The sequence below is a fragment of the Oratosquilla oratoria genome, chromosome 25 (assembly GCF_046742065.1).
Source record: "Oratosquilla oratoria isolate Oo_2021 chromosome 25, ASM4674206v1, whole genome shotgun sequence".
Classification (NCBI taxonomy): Eukaryota; Metazoa; Arthropoda; class Malacostraca; order Stomatopoda; family Squillidae; genus Oratosquilla; species Oratosquilla oratoria.
The window spans coordinates 44,058,929-44,076,821 of record NC_134801.1 but is presented as its reverse complement, the minus strand read 5'-3'; the positions used below and the strand labels follow the sequence as shown (position 1 = coordinate 44,076,821).

The window sequence follows — 17,893 nt, the reverse complement described above, 5'->3', positions numbered from 1 at the left end:
TGACAGCACTTATAACTGGTACACGGGTTGGACAGTCGCTCTTGACGAGAGTAGATGATCTGGTGTATTTGTTTAAGTGGTATTGAAAAAGTGTGAATTGGTTGGAACTGACAGTCATAAGAACAAGTTTACCCTTTTCGGAGGGCAGAGAGGTATAAGTTAAAAACACCTGCAGATATTTAAGTACATATGTATGTTTTCATACAGTTACACTCTATACACAACAAAAGTATAAGCGTGAATATATACAGAAAATTTATTCTTTTTTGAGAAGAAAAGTCTCTTTGATTATGTATAACACTTTATTTCTTAAATCCTTATATAAATTTAACATAATTCATGTAATCAATTCAGTTTAATGCCACAAACTCCCCCAATCAGTAGGTTAGGATGGCGCCCCTTACAGAGAACTGTAGTGGGTCATTTAATGAACCATTTCCTTGGTTCAACTTGCATGCAGCAGGGTTCAAGCTACCATTACCTTGACCTCCACCACAAGTAACAGAGGTAACTTTCTCTAAACCAAGAAACACGTTTAAGGTATACTCATAGGGTAGAAGTGCCCTCAGTAACAACTGGAGTTGGAGAAATGGTGGCAGTTCCTGGAGTAGTTGTGGTCGAATTACTGTCTCCTTCATTCAGAGGGGCAGGTGTTATGAAAGGTAACCAAAGTTGAAAACATTGGCTAGCTGGTGGAAGTTTATAGCTCTGGAAATGTCATGAGTTTTAGATGACAATGGGTGTCAAAAGAAGAAAAAGTAAAATTTTATTTCCTGGTTAATGAGAAAAAGATGAATGAATTGCAATAAGTGATTTAATAAATGAATAGATAAATAAACACGTAACTACATATGTAAAAAAAAAAAAAAAATCACAAAGAAAATAGGGTATCAAAATAAATTAAATTAGAATGAATTATTACCTTCATGCAGTTTTTCCTCGAGAATGGTTTTTAGCGATACATATAAAAGAAAAAATAAAGATAATGTAACACGTAAAATTATCTCAAAGAAAGAAATTTCAAGTACATAAAACAGACTATGGAGACAGGATGAAGCCTTAAACTGGGGAGTGAAAGAATACGCACTCAGGAAAAAACTGAAAAGTCACTTTAAAAATGAATGCATAAATGAAACACTACAACAATACACAAATTGTAGAAGAGGGCGTATATATATATATATATATATACTGTATTTTCCGGCTTAAAATGCGCATCGGGTTATAATGCGCACCCATGCACTTCGTTATCTCAGTACACAGATAGTGCGCACCGACGTATAACGCGCATGCCAGGAAAAGTCACTGGTGGCGTGAACTGCATGTATGCGACACCTGCTTGTGTTGGTCCATTGTTTTGTGGGATATTTGAGCCATGAAAAGTTTATTGAATACAAAATGTACATGAAGAATTTCGGATTTAAAAAAAAAAAATGTAATTTAATATCCTGAGGGAATAATTCATCTTACAAGTTTTCATCACCGTGTACAAGTTTTTATCGCCATGCAGCAACAAACTATGTTTCGGTTCATAAGTGTCTTTACTGAAGTGACGTTTAGTTTAACAAACTCTTGCAAGAGGGTGTTTAGTGTAGGCTAGATTGGCAATAGAACTATCAATCTCGGCCCTGATCTAGCATATTCCGGGTGAGCTAAAACGGCCAACGTTCATGATGTTGGTACCAGTGCTGTTTTACAGATCCTAAATATTTGCATAGACTACGATAATTAATGTTAGTAAAAATAAACCAATGAAATAACGGCGATTAATTACTTAGTATCATGTGAACGAGGTTACATGGAGAAGTATTTTTCATTGGCTAGAGCCACCGCTGGGAAATCTGTTGATTTGTCACTAAATTAAGTGTCAGTTTAGGCATCAATCAGGACACAACTAAGAAAAAGTCGGAACTACATGTACCGGTATATGACTCATGTTGTGCGTTGGTTCCTTATTACTTTGTAGCTTAAATAGTTTGTAGGAAATATGATCTAAAAAAAGTTTATTGAAAGTAAAATATACAGAAAAATTTCGGGATTTTTACAGAAAATGTTCATTTTATATCTTGAGGAAATAATTCGTCTTTACCATTTTTTATTTAATACTGAAACAAACTACAGACTGTTTCATTTTAGCTTTGAACCTGCAATAACAGTGGTGAAATAGGACAGTCTCTCATTGAGGTGACGTTTAGTTAATATAACTCCCGAAAGAGGGTGTTGTAGTCAGGTGTTTGACACGAGTTTATGAACGGCCGCAACGGAATTTGTACCATACCTAAAGTGAAGCAACAAAGCCAATATAAAAATTCAAACTAGGATGCTGTGAACATGGGCAAATATCATGAATATTGATCATGTTTCATGGTGTTTAGGCCTATTTAAACATGAAAAATAAGATTCGATAGATACCTACCTATACCAAATATTTATATAGCCCATACTGGCATATTCTTTCATGCCACCATGACTGTTCTTGTTCTCACGGAACGTCACGGAGAAGTGTGACGGCCAACATCGTCACGTTGTTGTGAAAAAAATTACACACACAGCCGCAGAATTTTTATCGTAGGCCATAGATAATGCACACCACTGGATAACGCGCACCCCCCATTTTTAGGCCCTTCTAACGGAAAAAAGTCTCGCACTATACGCCGGAAAATACGGTATATATAATATATATATATATATATATATATATATATATATATATATATATATATATATATATATATATATATATGGATGTATGGATGTGCTGTGTCTTGCGACTTGCTTCTGACCCAGGGCGGTGGGCAGGGTGCAGGGATGACCCGTCATCCAGGAGGTGCTCAGATGAGAGGAAGGGTGGGAGGGGTGTGCAGTGTATTTAGGGATGAAATGAGTGGGAGTGTTTTTGTGCCTTTGACTTTGGCTACCTCCCTTGTAAGGGGAAAAAGGCCTTTAGTATATGTATGTATGTATATATATATATATATATATATATATATGTATATACATATATATATTCATATATATATTCATATATACATATATATATATTTGGGAATGGATGGTAAGAGGAGGTTATTGTAGAAGAGGGCATATATATATATATATATATATATATATAATTAAGATTATTTCAGACGCAACGTTAGGGCAATAAACTCTATTCCTAACACATCTTCGTTTGCCCTTCCCCACCCACATTCTCTCTCATATATATATATATATATACTGTATATATGTATGTATATATATATATATATATATATATATATATATAGATATATAAATATATTTGGGAATGGATGGTAAGAGGAGGTTATATGAAGGAATGATTGTGTTGCCAACACTGTACGGGGCAGAAACATGGAACATAAGAGAAGAAGAGAGAAGGAATTTGAATGTGTTTGAGATGAAATGTCTGAGAAGTATGAAAGGAGTTACTAGGCTAGATAGAGTGAGAAATGAGGAGGTTAGGAGGAGAGCAGGGGTGGAAAGGGAGTTGGGAGATAGGGTTGATGAGAGAGTGCTAGGATGGTTTGGACACATGGAAAGAATGAGTGAAGAAAGATTAGTAAAAGAGGTGAGGGAGGCAGAGGTGGAATAAATTAATATGAGGGGGCGTCTTAGGATGAGATGGATGGATGGAGAAAAGGGGCACTACGAAAGAGAAGAATGTCTGTTGAGGAGGATGGAGAGGGGGGTCGCCGAATTAATGAAGCGGCTTTGGTGGGCATGTGCTGTGTCTTGCGACACTGCTTATGACACAGGGTAGTGGACGAGATGCAAGGATGACCCGTCATCCAGGAGATGCCAAGATGTGAGGGAGGGAAGAGGGTGGAAGGGAGCAGAGTATGTAGGGGATGGAATGGGTGGGAGTGGGTTCTATGCCTTTTTCTTTTTGGCTACCTCCCGTGTAAGGGGGAAAAAAGCCTTTGGTATATGTGTGCATGTGTATATATATATGTATATGTATATATACGATCGTCGGATTCACCTTGAAGATTGGAACTCCGAAGAATTTTTTTTTTTCCGTGGATTTCAACGAGGGAGTACCTGCGTTGTATTAGTAGGGAAGGGGAAAACTCGTGGTGTAGTGGGACGGTGAAGAAAAAGGAGAAGGGGAGGGGCTATTAAGGAAAATGGAAGAAAATGAGGAAGTGGATGAATGGGCCCCGGACGTCAGAAGGGGTGTAAACAAAAGGTGCACATATCACACAGATGAGGTCGAACAGGTGAGCAGAGGTATTAAAAGTATAAATATAGATAATAGCAGTTCAATGGAAAGAGGAGATAATTACTATTATGCTAGAAGACAAACTAACAAAAATGAAAGAAGCATAGGAGGTTAGGTTTAGCCAATTAGCACTAGTTACTCAAAGAGTTGATAAACTGGAAGAATAAAAGGAGAATCTAAACCTACTCTAAAGAAATAGAATTAAAAAGACGTTTAAAAGAAGTAAAGGATGAAAATGAGGAATTAAAGAAGAATAACAAAGAGAATAAAGAGTCCATAGCAAAAGAGGTAGGTGGGTGAAAAAAGTCCAAGCGAATAACAAAATTGAATTTAGAGATATAGTGACACAACAGATGAAAGAACAAACTAAGGACACAGTTATTAAAGTGGTGAGAGAGAACGAGAATATAGTAAGAGACTTAGCAGATAAAAAGAAATGTATATTTATATTAGGAATGGAAGAGAAGCATAATCCAAATAGGACCACAAGAGTAAAGGAGGATAAGGAAAAGTAAACAAAGTATTAAAAATAGTTCAAGAAGATGAACAAGAAATATGGAAAGAAATTGAAGAAATATATAGATTAGGGAAATACAATATAGACAAGACCAGACCAATTAAGGTTAGATTCAGGTCACAAACAACAGCAGAGAATATCTTAGCAAAAACAGGGAACCTAACAAAAAATTATTAGTATAAACAAGTATGGATAAAAAGAGAGATTAATAAAGAGGAAATAGAGGAAAAGAAAACAAAAAGAATGGAAGCTAAGGAAAAAACGAGAACAGAATAGAATCAGACAAAGAGAAATTCTATTGGAGAGTAGTGGATATAAAAGTGAGAAAATGGTTCATAGCAGAGAAAAACAGAAAACAGGATGGAGGTTACAGAAAATTAAAAGTGTCACACACAAATATAGATGGCTTAATAACAGGCTTGAATGAACTGAATGATTACCTGAAGGAAAAAGAACCGGACACAATGGAAATTGTAGAGACAAAGTTGAAAGATCCATTACCACCTAACACTGTAGGACATGGCGTATATAATAATCATTGGATTAGAAACAGAGAAGTAAAACAAGGGGGTGGAGTTATGTTCCTGACTAAGAAGGATATACATAAGAGGAATGTTACATATGGAAAGAATAGAGTAGAGATGATTATGATGGAAGTGGAGGACAAGGATGGGAAGAACAGGAAGTTTGTAGTAAATTATGTTCCTTCTAAAACGGCTTCAAGGGAAGAGAAAGAACACAAAAGTATGTTAGAAGACACAAGGATAACACTAAATAAGATAATGGATGATGGAGGAAGAATAGTTATAATGGGTGACTTGATATGATTACAAAACATACATTGATGCAATGGATTCAAAAGAATATTAGATATAGAAATGAAGAAACATCAAGACTGGACCTAATAATCACATCAGAGCCTGAAATAGTGGACAAGATTGAATATAAGACACCAATAAGTAAAAGTGACCACATATTGGTTGAACTGGAACTAAATGAGGAAAAATACATGAAAAAAATTAACAATATAGAAAGAGAAGATTGATCTATGATTTTTTTTTATTATAAATTATGAGAATTCTTTCAAAAAGCAGATTGGGAAAGAATACACAAAGAGGAAACAACAGTAGAAGAGAAATGGAATATTTTGACAAAAATTTATAAAGGAGTGGAAAAGTATGTCCCAAGACAAAAACAAGAAAAAGAATATGTAAAGTGCTGGTACAACAAAAGATGTAGGGAGTTAAAAGACAAAAGAGATAAAGCTTGGATAAAATTGAAAAAAGACAAAAGACCTGAAAAATGGAAAATATATACTAGTTATAGAAATGAATATGTACAAGTGTGCAGAGAGGAAAAGAGAAAATATGAAAAAGATGTCATATAAAAATATAAAGATCAACCAAAACTATTTTACAGATATGTAAACATCAAACTGATAAACAAACAAGAATTAGAGAAACTACGGCAAGAAGAAGTTGAATACACAGAGGAAATAGAAATGGCAGAAATTATGAACAAGCATTTTAAATCGGTGTTCACAAGGGAGAACATGCAACCTAGAGATATAGAATGGGAGGAGAAAGTCCCCCCTATGAAAGAGATAGAAGTATCAAGGAATGAAATAATGAAACACTTGAGTAACCTCGATGTCAGAAAATCACATGGACCAGATGAAATAGTAAACTGGATTTTGAGAGAATGCAAGAATGAACTAACAGACAAAATACATAGCCTAATAAACAGTTCATTGAAAGTTCCAGAAGATTGGAAAAGAGCAAATATAATACCAGTATATAAAGGGGGAAAACAAAGAAGACCCTACTAACTATAGACCAGTCTCTCTAAAAAGTATGATAGCAAAAATGTGTGAAAGAATTATCAAAAGTAAATGGGTAAGGCATTTGGAAAAAAAAAACATACTAAATCCAAGACAATTTGGATTCAGACAAAGACAATCATGCATCACAAACTTAATGTGTTTCTATTCATGACTAATAGATGTAATACAATAAAGAGATGGATGGGCTGATTGTGCATTTCTAGACCTGAAAAAAGCTTTTGATAAGGTGCCACATAAGAAGTTGCTTAAGAAATTAGAAACTGAAGGAGACATATAGGAAACTGCTGAAGTGGATGGAAGACTTCTTGTATGAAAGAAAAATGAGAGTAGTGATAAGAGACAAACACTCAAATTGGGATGAAGTGATAAGTGGAGTTCCACAAGGAACAGTTCTGGCCTCCATAATGTTTGCTATATATATTAATGATATAGATAAAGGAATTGAAAGTTATATGAGCTTCTTTGTGGATGATGCAAAATTGTTGAAAAAAGTGAACACTGTAGAAGATTGTGAGTCGCTTCAAAGTGATCTCAATAAAGTATGGGAATGGAGTAGGAAGTGGGAGATGGAGTTCAATATTAAGAAGTGTAGTATAATGGAATTTGGAAGAAGCAAAAAAAGAATAGTGGGCTCATATAAATTGGGAGAAGAAGAAATTAAGTAGAAAACGAGAAAGACCTAGGAGTCATTATTATGAATAATATGTCACCTGAGAAACATATAAACAAGATTTTTGGAGAAACTTATAATTTGATAAGAACAATCAAAGTGGCATTTACATAACTGGATGAAGAAATGGTGAAGAAAATACTAGTCACTTTGATAAGACCAAGATTGGAATATGCAGCGACGACATGGTCACCAAGTACAAAAAAATATATAACAAAACTTGAAAGAATACAAACAGCAATTCCAAAATTGGCACCAACACTCTCAAAACTATCATATGAAGAGAGACTAGCAAAACTTGAGCTACAGACATCAGAGCAAAGATAGAGAGGAGATTTGATAACTTTGAATAGAATCATGAAGGGCATAGAAACTATTGATAGAGAGGATCACAGAAAGAGAATCAAGAAAGACATTTATAGAAGAGATCTGAAAAAGAACAGCTTTCCTCACAGAGTAATAGACATTTGGAACAAGTTAGATGAGAAAGTGGTGTGTGCAAAAGCAATACACGAATTTAAAAAGTCTAGATAAAATGAGATATGAAGACGGGACACCATGAGCATAGCTCCCCTTCCCATAAAATACAACTAGGTAAATACACATTTGACTTCTACCCATTTCACTCCCATCCACTTCCCTTTTCTTCCTCTTATGTTAGCTCCTCATGGATGATGGGCCATTCCTGTATCCCACCTACTGCCCTGGGTCAGAAGTAATGTAGAAAGACAGTACATCCACAGCATGGCCGCTTTGCTTTAACGATGACATTCCCCCTCCGTCCCCTTATGCAGAAAAAGTGAAGATAAGATTGCTTCAGGGTGCTTCAAAATATCATTCACACAACAAGCAGTTAGAATACCAAAGAGGATAGATTGGGTAGAAAGGTTGGCAAGTAGTGTGCCAGGTGTAAGAAAAGAGGGCTGAGTTATGAAATAAATGCCAATTGTCATCATTCACCTGATCAAGGAAGAATTCTGGTTGATAGTAGTCGTAGACCCGCACTGTACCTGGTTTGGGCTTCTCCACGTCCACTTCCCTTGTTACCTGAAGTGTATAATCCATTAGGGGAAAATATCTTATAATTTAGGAAAACTGCTCATGCAAAAATAAAAAGTACAGTCGAACCTCGAAAACCCGGACCCTCGTATGACCGGTCGAAATGAACAAAGGGCGGACTTTTCAAGTAAAGTTCCCTATTTGTCCAGTAGGTGGCAGCGATGGCCGTACACGTGTACTCAAACCCGGCCCAGTCAAGCCGCCACCAGGGCTGCCGTTTCGTAGAATTTTATACCAAAACATAGTAAAATAGCGGCATGTGGCAACTGCACAAGGACATGAGGAAATTTTTTCTACGTAGCTGGTTGTTAAAAACATTCAAAAACTCAAACTTTTGTTTAAAAATCATAGAACTAGTTATCAAATAATAAATGGTACATCAAAATATGACTTTTATTGGTAATTGTGTTACTCATAAAATATTATACCCTAAAAGATACATTTTTACGGTGTAGAAAAAAAATCTACGCTAAAGTTTCAGCTTTCTTTTAGCACCAGGGCTGCCGTTTCGTAGAATTTTGTACCAAAACGTAGTAAAATAGTGGCATGTGGCAACTGCACAAGGACATGAGGAATTTTTTTCTACATATCAGCTGGCTGTTAAAAACATTCAAAAACTCAAACTTTTGTTTAAAAATCATAGAACTAGTTATCAAATAATAAATGGTACATCAAAATATGACTTTTATTGGTAATTGTGTTACTTATAAAATATCATACCCCAAAAGATACGTTTTACGGTGTAGAAAAAATTCTACGCTAAAGTTTCAGCTTTATTTTAGCGATAATAATATAAAATATATTTTATATCTTACTGAATATGTTAGGGCATGGGGGCCTTGTATACATTCAAGAATAAAAAACAACAACTAGAATCAACATTTTGTCAAAGTTTGACAAGTATATCTTGCTATGAAAGTCTGCACACTCCCGAGAAAAATGTATGTTCCGGTATGGCAACACTCCCATTCTACACGGCAGTGTAGAAAACGCGGCAACCCTGGCCGCCACCACTGTCCCGCGTGCATACCTTCCGATATTTACAGTGTGCGTAATAAAAAATACAGTGCAGTACAATGTATGTACAGTACATTTACATGCCTGTATTACAGTTATTATTACAGAATTATTAGTATTATAGTATTATTACAGTATTGTTATTATTACAGTGTTAGGGTATTATTCTTCTGTGTTTCTATGCCATATCATACATTACCTATACGTATACCGCTACGAAAATCTACGGGTGTTAGGGCAACATTTTCGATGACCGGACTTTTGGCATGACCGGACCGCCCTTCCCCCCAATTAGTCCGGGCTTTCGAGGTTCGACTGTATTTCACTTTGTATAGGCCTGGGAACATACCATTTGATTATATAAAAAAATCTTCACTTGTCATGTAAATAATACTTCTAGTAAAATACAAACACATTTATACAAACAGGCACTACACTTTATGAACTCATCTGCTGGGATTCGAACCCCCGCCAGACCGGATTGCTTCATATAAAGCGAGGACCGTACCGCCTGTACCACCGCGGTACGGTCCTCGCTTTATATGAAGCAATCCGCTCTGGCGGGGGTTCGAATCCCAGCAGATGAGTTTATTTCCAATTGTCAAAATGACACAAACACTACACTTTATAGTAAAGACAGTCCTAAAGTCGCCTTTCTTCAGTTAAATAGGTTAAAAATGAAGATAAACTATGTATTTTTAGGTAGAGATTTATGTACTTTTTCTCTGACTGATCTTGTGTCTGAAACAACAACCTGTGGAAATATGTCATTAATACAACCCCTCAAAATATGTATCTTAAGTTTCTATTCAAGTCATGAGACATGTGATGGTCTTTTCATTTAGATATGACATTGCAATGACGAAAGAACACTCATTGCCTAGAAGCTGTATGACAAAGTGCTTTGCTAAGCATAAGCTCTTACAGAACTGAGTGTTGAAAATCAACAGAATGGACATTGTAACCATCTATATAATGTAACCATTGAACCCTATTTTGGGAATTGAAGTGTATGCGTCTGCTACACCAAGGCTTCATGGTCCTTATACAACAAATGTATAATTGACAAACATGGCCAGTTTTAAGCCTATTTGACCTATTTTATCAAATCGTGTCCCACGCAGAGTGTTTGAGCCCAAACGTTAATTTCCATTAATAATAACAATAATAATAAAAAAAAAAGATTAATAAAACTTTCATGTTGTCTTTCAATATTTAACGTATTGAACATTTCATGCTTTTTGGATAAGACTGGCATACCAAAATAAAACATAGATTTTGAACTTTTGTAGAGTAGAGGCCCCACTACAATTTTCCTATTTGGCCCCAAATTCCTAACGCTGGCCCTGTAGACAAGTCTTGTACGTCAGACTTTGATTAGTTCCATTAGCCCTTAGAACATGTAATCCAACAGGAACTTTACCTTAAAGGTAGCACATAATTCTTCACTGCTGAACTCATCAATGTAGAACAAGACCATGCTGCCATCAACCTCAAACCTCTTGAAAAGTTCTGAACCTTTGACGACTGCTTTTAGGTCCTCCTTGACTGGCATGTAGCCAGATACAAGCTTGACTTCCAAGATGGCCATGTTGGACTTCTCATTGGGGAGGAGGTAGATGGCACATGCGGTGATTTCTTTGGTCACACATTTCTTGTCTGCGACAGTCCTTGTTTTCACACTGAGACTGAAGGCGTCAACTGGGTCTGGAGTAGGCACATTGTAACGAAGGACAGCCTGAAGCAGAATCACCCTCAGTTAATGGGTACCGACTGAGCTTTTATTAGGAAACTATTATCTCCCACAAACACTTTTATATTCATTGCTTTTTTAACTCTGACTTGGTGGCCAATATTGGACTTGTCCTGAAATGACTGCCCTTTCTTATTTCTTATTCCAATTGGATAACTATTTTTGTTTTATTCTAGTTAATGCAAAGTGATATAAATCAGTTTGGGGGGAACCCCTCATCCCGAATTATTCATTCACCTCAAGTGTACAATTTGAATTATTTTGTTCCGACTAATATTAGATGGCTTTGTTTAGAGGAAAAGAACCAGGCGAGGATATTGGAGGGAAATGGGCATCAGCTTACCTTCCTGGTTCTCACTGATCAAGAATTATTTCTGCAAATGTTTTTGTAGATGGTCAAGATCTGACTTGACCCATTTTTCAAAGAAACTAAACTGCAAATAAAAAGTATACAGAAATCCAAGTCTGAACACAGCTTAAAGCTTTATGGTACAAGAAAAGAGAAATCATTCAAGTATTCACTTTTTTGCTAAACAATTCACATATTTGTAATCTGATTTTATTACACTCAGGATATGCAGAGGGTATATCTGCTCAGATATGGGTGATGTTCCGAGTGGCCGGGATACAGGCAGTTCCTATCAACCTTTACAAGGTCCAAGACTACAGTCTCTCCAACAATAAGCTGAATCATAATTTAATTTGATATGCAGGCATAGGCTCCCTGAAGACTGAAATTTGGGTCTTGCTTCTTATGTGGTTACATTGCAATCAATAGTCTCTAATGTTATTGAGAAACACTTGGACACAATGTTTGGCACCTTGTTTATAATGGATTTCAACGTACTGTCTGCCACTTAGGCAAAACTTTAGTGTAGTCTTAATTGATTTACAGATCAGAGGATAATTGTGTTGCACGAATGGGAGCGGTATCATCTCAAATCATAAATTATAATTACTTTCCCATCTCGTAACCTCAGTTGATAGTATCAGTGAAGTGTTCAAGGTCAAATTTGTTGAATGTGCAGGATCTATAGCAAATGATACATGTATTCAACATGTTCACCATTCTAACAGTCATTAGTGCATCATGATTTAACATGTTAATTGTGGAATGGTGTCCCTTGGCTGAAGAAAACAGCCTGGTGTAAGTCAGAATGATATGAGTTGTTTCCATTACTATCAACATGTTTGGATAAATTTCCAGAAAATTTTAAATAGTTCACTTGCTTCATGACATTCTGTACAAAGTAAACTATCTATCTACCTATTCATATACCAAAGGCTTTTTCTCTCTTTATAAGGGAAGTAGCCAAATTCAAAGGCACATTCCCACTCCAACCTATTTCACTCCCATCCAACACTCTTTCCTCCCTCTCATCTTAGCTCCTCGTGGATGAAGGTTCATCCCTGTCTCCTGCCCACTGCCCTTGGTCAGAAACAGTATAGCAAGACACAGTATATCCACAGCAAGGCCGCTTCACTTAATTGGCAACCCCCCCTCTCTGTCCCCTCATGCAGAAAATAGAGAGGATGGGGAGAAAACCATTAGGGCTGTGTCAAAATATTAATCACACACAAACACTCCCCCCTCTCCTGTCCCCTCCCTTCCTTGCATCAAAGTGTCATCTATACACAGCCATTCTCCACTCACCCCTATCTCTTGTCTTCTCTTTCCTTGCTCAATAAACATTCCCCTCTTTCTCAAAGCCCTTTTCACCCCATCCATCCATCTCATCTTCAGTTGTCCCCTCAAGTTCACTTCATCCATCTCTGCCTTCCACAGCTCTTTTAGTAATCTTTCTTCACTTATTATTTCTTTGTGTACAAACTATCCCAATATTCTCATCAGCCCTATCAGCCATCTCCTTTTCCACCTCCGCTCTCTTTCTCACCTTCTCATTTCTCACTATCCACCCTTGTAACCACTACCATACTTCTCAGACATTTCATCTCAAACACATTTAAATGTTTCCTCTCGGCCTCCCTTAAATTCCAAGTCCCTGCCCCATACAATGTTGTAGGCACAGTGACTCCTTCATATAATCTCTTTGCATTGATTCCCAGATGTCTATATCTCATGAAACTTTCTTATTCCCTCAAGGCGTTTACTTGCTTCTCTTTATCTACCATCTACCTCCACCTTCACTTCTCTCTTCCCTACCACATACGACCCAAAATACCTAAAACTATCCACTCCCTCCAGCTTCTCTCATTTAAAACTTACTTCCAACTCACTGCCATCCTCTCCCACTGTACATTTCATCACCTTACTTTTACCCACATTTACCTTCAACTTTCTCCTATTACATACCTTCCCACACTATGTCATCAATTACTTTAATCCCCCCTTTGACCCTGCAAGAAACAGTGTCATTAACAAATAACAACTGACTCAATTCCCATTCCTCTTCATTTTCCCATCTCCAGTCTCCTGCCCACTATCCTTGCATTTACCCCCCACACCACCCCACCCATGTATACATTCAACATCCATGGCAACATGATATAGACCTAAAGCAGCCACACCATTACTTCAAACCACTTGCTTTCTCCATTTTCAATTCTAACACAGGCTCTAATCTAGTGCTCAAGTAAAAACTTTTGACTGCCCTTAACAGCCTTCCCCCAACCCTATAGATCTGCAATACTCCCCACATTGCTTATTGCCTATCCTATCATAAACCTTTTCCAAACCCATAAAGACCTAAAAAGTATCCTTATCTTTTGCTAAAGCTTTTTCACATATGTCTTACCACAAATATCTGATCCACAGAACCCCAAATTTCCTAAACCCACACTGCTCCTTACCACTCCCTCTTTTCCTCTTCTAGTCCTCTCAATTAAAACCCTCTCATATGCCTTCCCAACTACACTCAACAAAATGATCCCTCTGAAATACTATCAACTATACAATCACATTTGTCCCCTTTTCCCTTGTAAAGTGGAATTGTACAGACTCTCAACCCTCCATTAGAGACACATTAACCAACCTCTCTAGCCAGCCCACTAGTATTGTACCTCCCTTCTTCAGACACTCTGCATGACACCCATTCAAAACAGATGCCTTACCTGTTGTCATCATTTAAAAAAAATAATTGTGCCTCATTTTTTCTTAGCTCTTATTTTCTTAGCACCTCCCAATGCTACCACCAATCCCTCCCTATCTTCCTCCACATTCAGTAGCTCCCCAAAAATACTCTGTCCATTTTCCCCTTACCACCTCTTCTTCTATTAACATTTGTCCATCTGCACCTTTTACTTTTTTTTTTCTTTTTTCTTTTTTTTTGCTTGACTCACCTCCTCTTCCTCTCTTAACTTCCTTCCAAAATATATTTTTATTACTTCGAAAAATTATGTCTTAACCCTCCCCATTTTACATCTGCTCTCCTTTATCCTATGTTTTGCTTCTCTTTTTTTCTGTACCTCTCATATTTTTTTTCTGGTCTCATTTGGCAACCAATCCCTGAATGCTCGTTTCTTCTCTTCTACTACCTTCTTCACTTCTATCTTCCTTTTTCCACATACCATCTTTGCACACCCTGTCACTCCCTGATTGAAACCCCCATTCCTCTTCTGCTCCTACCTCTGCTCTATCCTTCACCATATCCCACAATTCTCTCAGCTTTTCCTTGTACTCCTCATCCTTTTCCTTCTCATTTAAAAAGTTTACTCTGAACAACTTTCTACCTTTTCCCCTTTTCCTCTCAACATATCTTTCACCAAAAAATTATCTGATATTCCTCTACTCTCTCCTCTAAGAACATAGACATCCAGAACTCTTCCTACTCTTCTTTTGAATACCACTACGTAGTCCACTGATGCCTTATGAACCACCTTTCCATCCATCACCCTTTTCCATGTGTACTTATGCTTGATTTTTTTTCTTAAACAGTGTGTGTTAGCTATCATCAACTCTCTACACCTGGTACTCCAAACTTCCCAACCATTCCATCTATTGCTTCATCTTCTATTCTAGCATTGAAATCTAGATATTAATTGTGCAAATTTGTAACAAAGAATGAGCAGTGTACAGTACTTGATTTTACCTCACCTGCAAAAGAGCACATCCCTTGCCTGTCATGCTCAAGGTGATGTTAGTCGGCAGAGTTGGGAGCATCGCAAACTGCTGAAGAATTCTATTCTTATCGTTGATGTTGAAGGACTGCTGGAGGTTCTTGGCTCCCACGGTGATGGTCAGATTCATGACACCTAGCTCCTGTGCACTGGAGAACAATGCCAGGGCCTGAAGGGCAACCACCGTGTCCTGCAATAAAACACACACGTTGTCCAGTAACAAGTATAACCCAACGAAACCAAGAAGGTTGAATGATGTTGGCATTACAAATAAAAAAACAAATGATAACTGTGGATAAGTAAATATTTTAAGGAATTTACAAACATTTTAAATCTGTATTCACAACTGAAAGTACACAAAATTAGGATGAAAGACAGAGAGAAAGATACCCTCCAATGAAAGAAATAATTGTGACACAGAAGGAAATATGGGACCAAATAACAAACCTTGATGTTAGGAAATCACACGGTCCTGATGGAATTGCAAATTGGATACTACAAGAATGCATAGCTGAACTAACGGACAAAATACATAAGATAATTGATTACTCACTCAAAGAAGGAAAAGTACCACAAGATTGAAAAAATACAAATATTGTACCAATATATAAAGGGGAAGATAAAGAAAACTCAACAAACTATGGACTGGTCTCCCCTTCAAGCACAATAGCTAGAATATGTGACAAAATTATCAAAAGTAGATGGATTAAACATCTGGAAGAAAATAATTATCTAATCCAAAACAATTTGGCTTTGGACACGGAAAATCATGGGCCACTAACTTGATTTGCTTTTACTTGAGGCTAATAGAAATAATGCAAGAAAGAGATGGATTGGCTGCTTGTGCTTTCCTAGATCTACAAAAGGCATTTGATAAAGTACCACACAAAAAGCTACTGAGAAAAATCGAAAGGTGGAAAAACGGAAAAATCTTTAGTGGGAGGTAAACTGAAATGAGAAGATGTAGTATCAGAGAAAGTTAGAAAGGAAGCGAATTTTAGTCGAAGAAAAAATATGAGTAGATGTTTGTGCGTGGGGTGTGGTTATGTTCGTGAGAGGTGTGTGTATGTATCTTATGGGAAGTGAGTAGAATTCACTACCCGCATGTAGAGAGCGCGTTCCTGATTAGCCCCAGGTTAAGGCATAAGCATCCATACTTAGCCTCAGGTTAAGGCATAAGCGTCCCTGTTTAGCCCCAGGTTAAGGCATAAGCGTCCCTGTTTAGCCCCAGCTTGGGCTTGAGCGATGAGCGAGCGATGTCCGAAGCGTAGTAAGGAGAGTGGATCCAATGGCGGTACAAGGGTGGGTGGGTGTGCAGGCAGGCAGGTGTTGTTTTATATTTCTACTTCCAAGCACAACTCTGAAAGTAGAGAATTACATGACCTGGGAATTGTGTGTAAATGTCAGAAGTGTAAACCCACTCGCCAGCGTCATCGAAGAGCCCAGGGCATGGGTGCGGGCCGGTCGGCAAGAGAGGCTCCCCAATTCCTCTCTCGCAACCAGCCGGCGAAGAGTTAAGGGCTCTGAATCAGAGTTGAGTTGTGGGCCTCCGCTAAGCCAGCGAGCAGGTGTGCGTGTATCTCTTTTCATCCAAGCACAACTCTGAAAACAGATGATTACGTGACTTGGGAAATTTATGTATTTGTCTCTGGTGTAAACCCGCTGCCGTCGCCGTCAGCCTTGAGCCAGACCGGCAGCAGCAAAGGAGACAAGTCTCCTCGTCACCACCGGCCGCTGAAGATTGGTGGGTGCTTGTCGAGAGAGCTGGAGTCGAGAGCGGCGTCCGACCTCTAGGAGTACTTGTGTCAAACTGATTTTACATGCGGCAGAAGCCGCTATATATACCGCGTGGGTAAGTTACCCGTGTGTAATTAAATAATTGTACTGGGTTAGGTTAGGTTGGGTCAAGCAGGGTCGCACTGGCAGTGAAGCGTCAGGTCGATGGCGACGTCAGTCACGTTCCATGCCACGTAACTGTCACGGCTGTACAGTTTCTTGAATGGGAGAAAAACGAGCGTGGTACTTGGAGACAAAAACTTAAACTGAGAAGAAATGATAAGAGGAGTACCACAAGGTTCTGTATTAGCTCCAATAATGTTTGCCATATAAATAAATGACATGGATGAAGGTGTAGAATGTTATATGAACTTCTTTCCAGATGAGACAAAACTACTAAAGAAAGTAAGTACAGAAAAGAACAATGAATCACTACAGAGATACCTGGATAAAGTCTGGGAATGGAGCCAAAAGTGGGAATTAAACTTCAACATAAAAAAATGTAGTATAATGAAGTTTGGAAAAAGTAAAAATAGAATATCAGGGTGATATAAAATTGGTACAAAGGAAATAAAAAAGTAAGCTCAGAAAAGGACCTAGGAGCAATCATTAACACAAATACATGTCACCAGACAAGCACATTAACAAAATAGTCGGAGAAACCTTCAATTTACTAAGATCAATAAAGGTGGCCTTTGACTACTTGGATGAGGCAATTGTAAAGAAAATATTAGTTATAGTGATAAGACCAAGACTGGAGTATGCTGCGACACTATGGACACCCATTACAAAAAAAAATTATAAAGAAATTAGAAAGAATCCAAAGATCAACAACAAAGATGACACCAGCACTTTCTAAATTGACATACGAACAAAGATTATCCAAACTGGAACTATCAACCCTGGAACAAAGAAGAGAAACAGGAGATCTATTGGCCATTTACAGAATTATTAAA

The 17,893-nt window shown here is 37.6% G+C and overlaps 1 protein-coding gene across 2 annotated transcripts in view; it reads right to left on the bottom strand.

Moving 5' to 3' along the window:
* Positions 1 to 293: 293 nt before the first annotated feature.
* The window catches only part of LOC143038928 (alpha-1-inhibitor 3-like), a 194,659-nt gene continuing 177,059 nt past the window's right edge, over positions 294 to 17,893 (bottom strand). For both annotated transcript variants that reach the window (XM_076208694.1, XM_076208693.1), the window contains exons 28-31: positions 15,139 to 15,351; positions 10,755 to 11,069; positions 8,216 to 8,302; positions 294 to 708 (exon numbers count right to left, since the gene is read on the bottom strand). In XM_076208694.1, the coding sequence (XP_076064809.1) occupies positions 547 to 708; positions 8,216 to 8,302; positions 10,755 to 11,069; positions 15,139 to 15,351 (777 nt within the window). In that variant the 3' untranslated portion in view covers positions 294 to 546. The remainder of the gene's footprint in view (positions 709 to 8,215; positions 8,303 to 10,754; positions 11,070 to 15,138; positions 15,352 to 17,893) is intronic.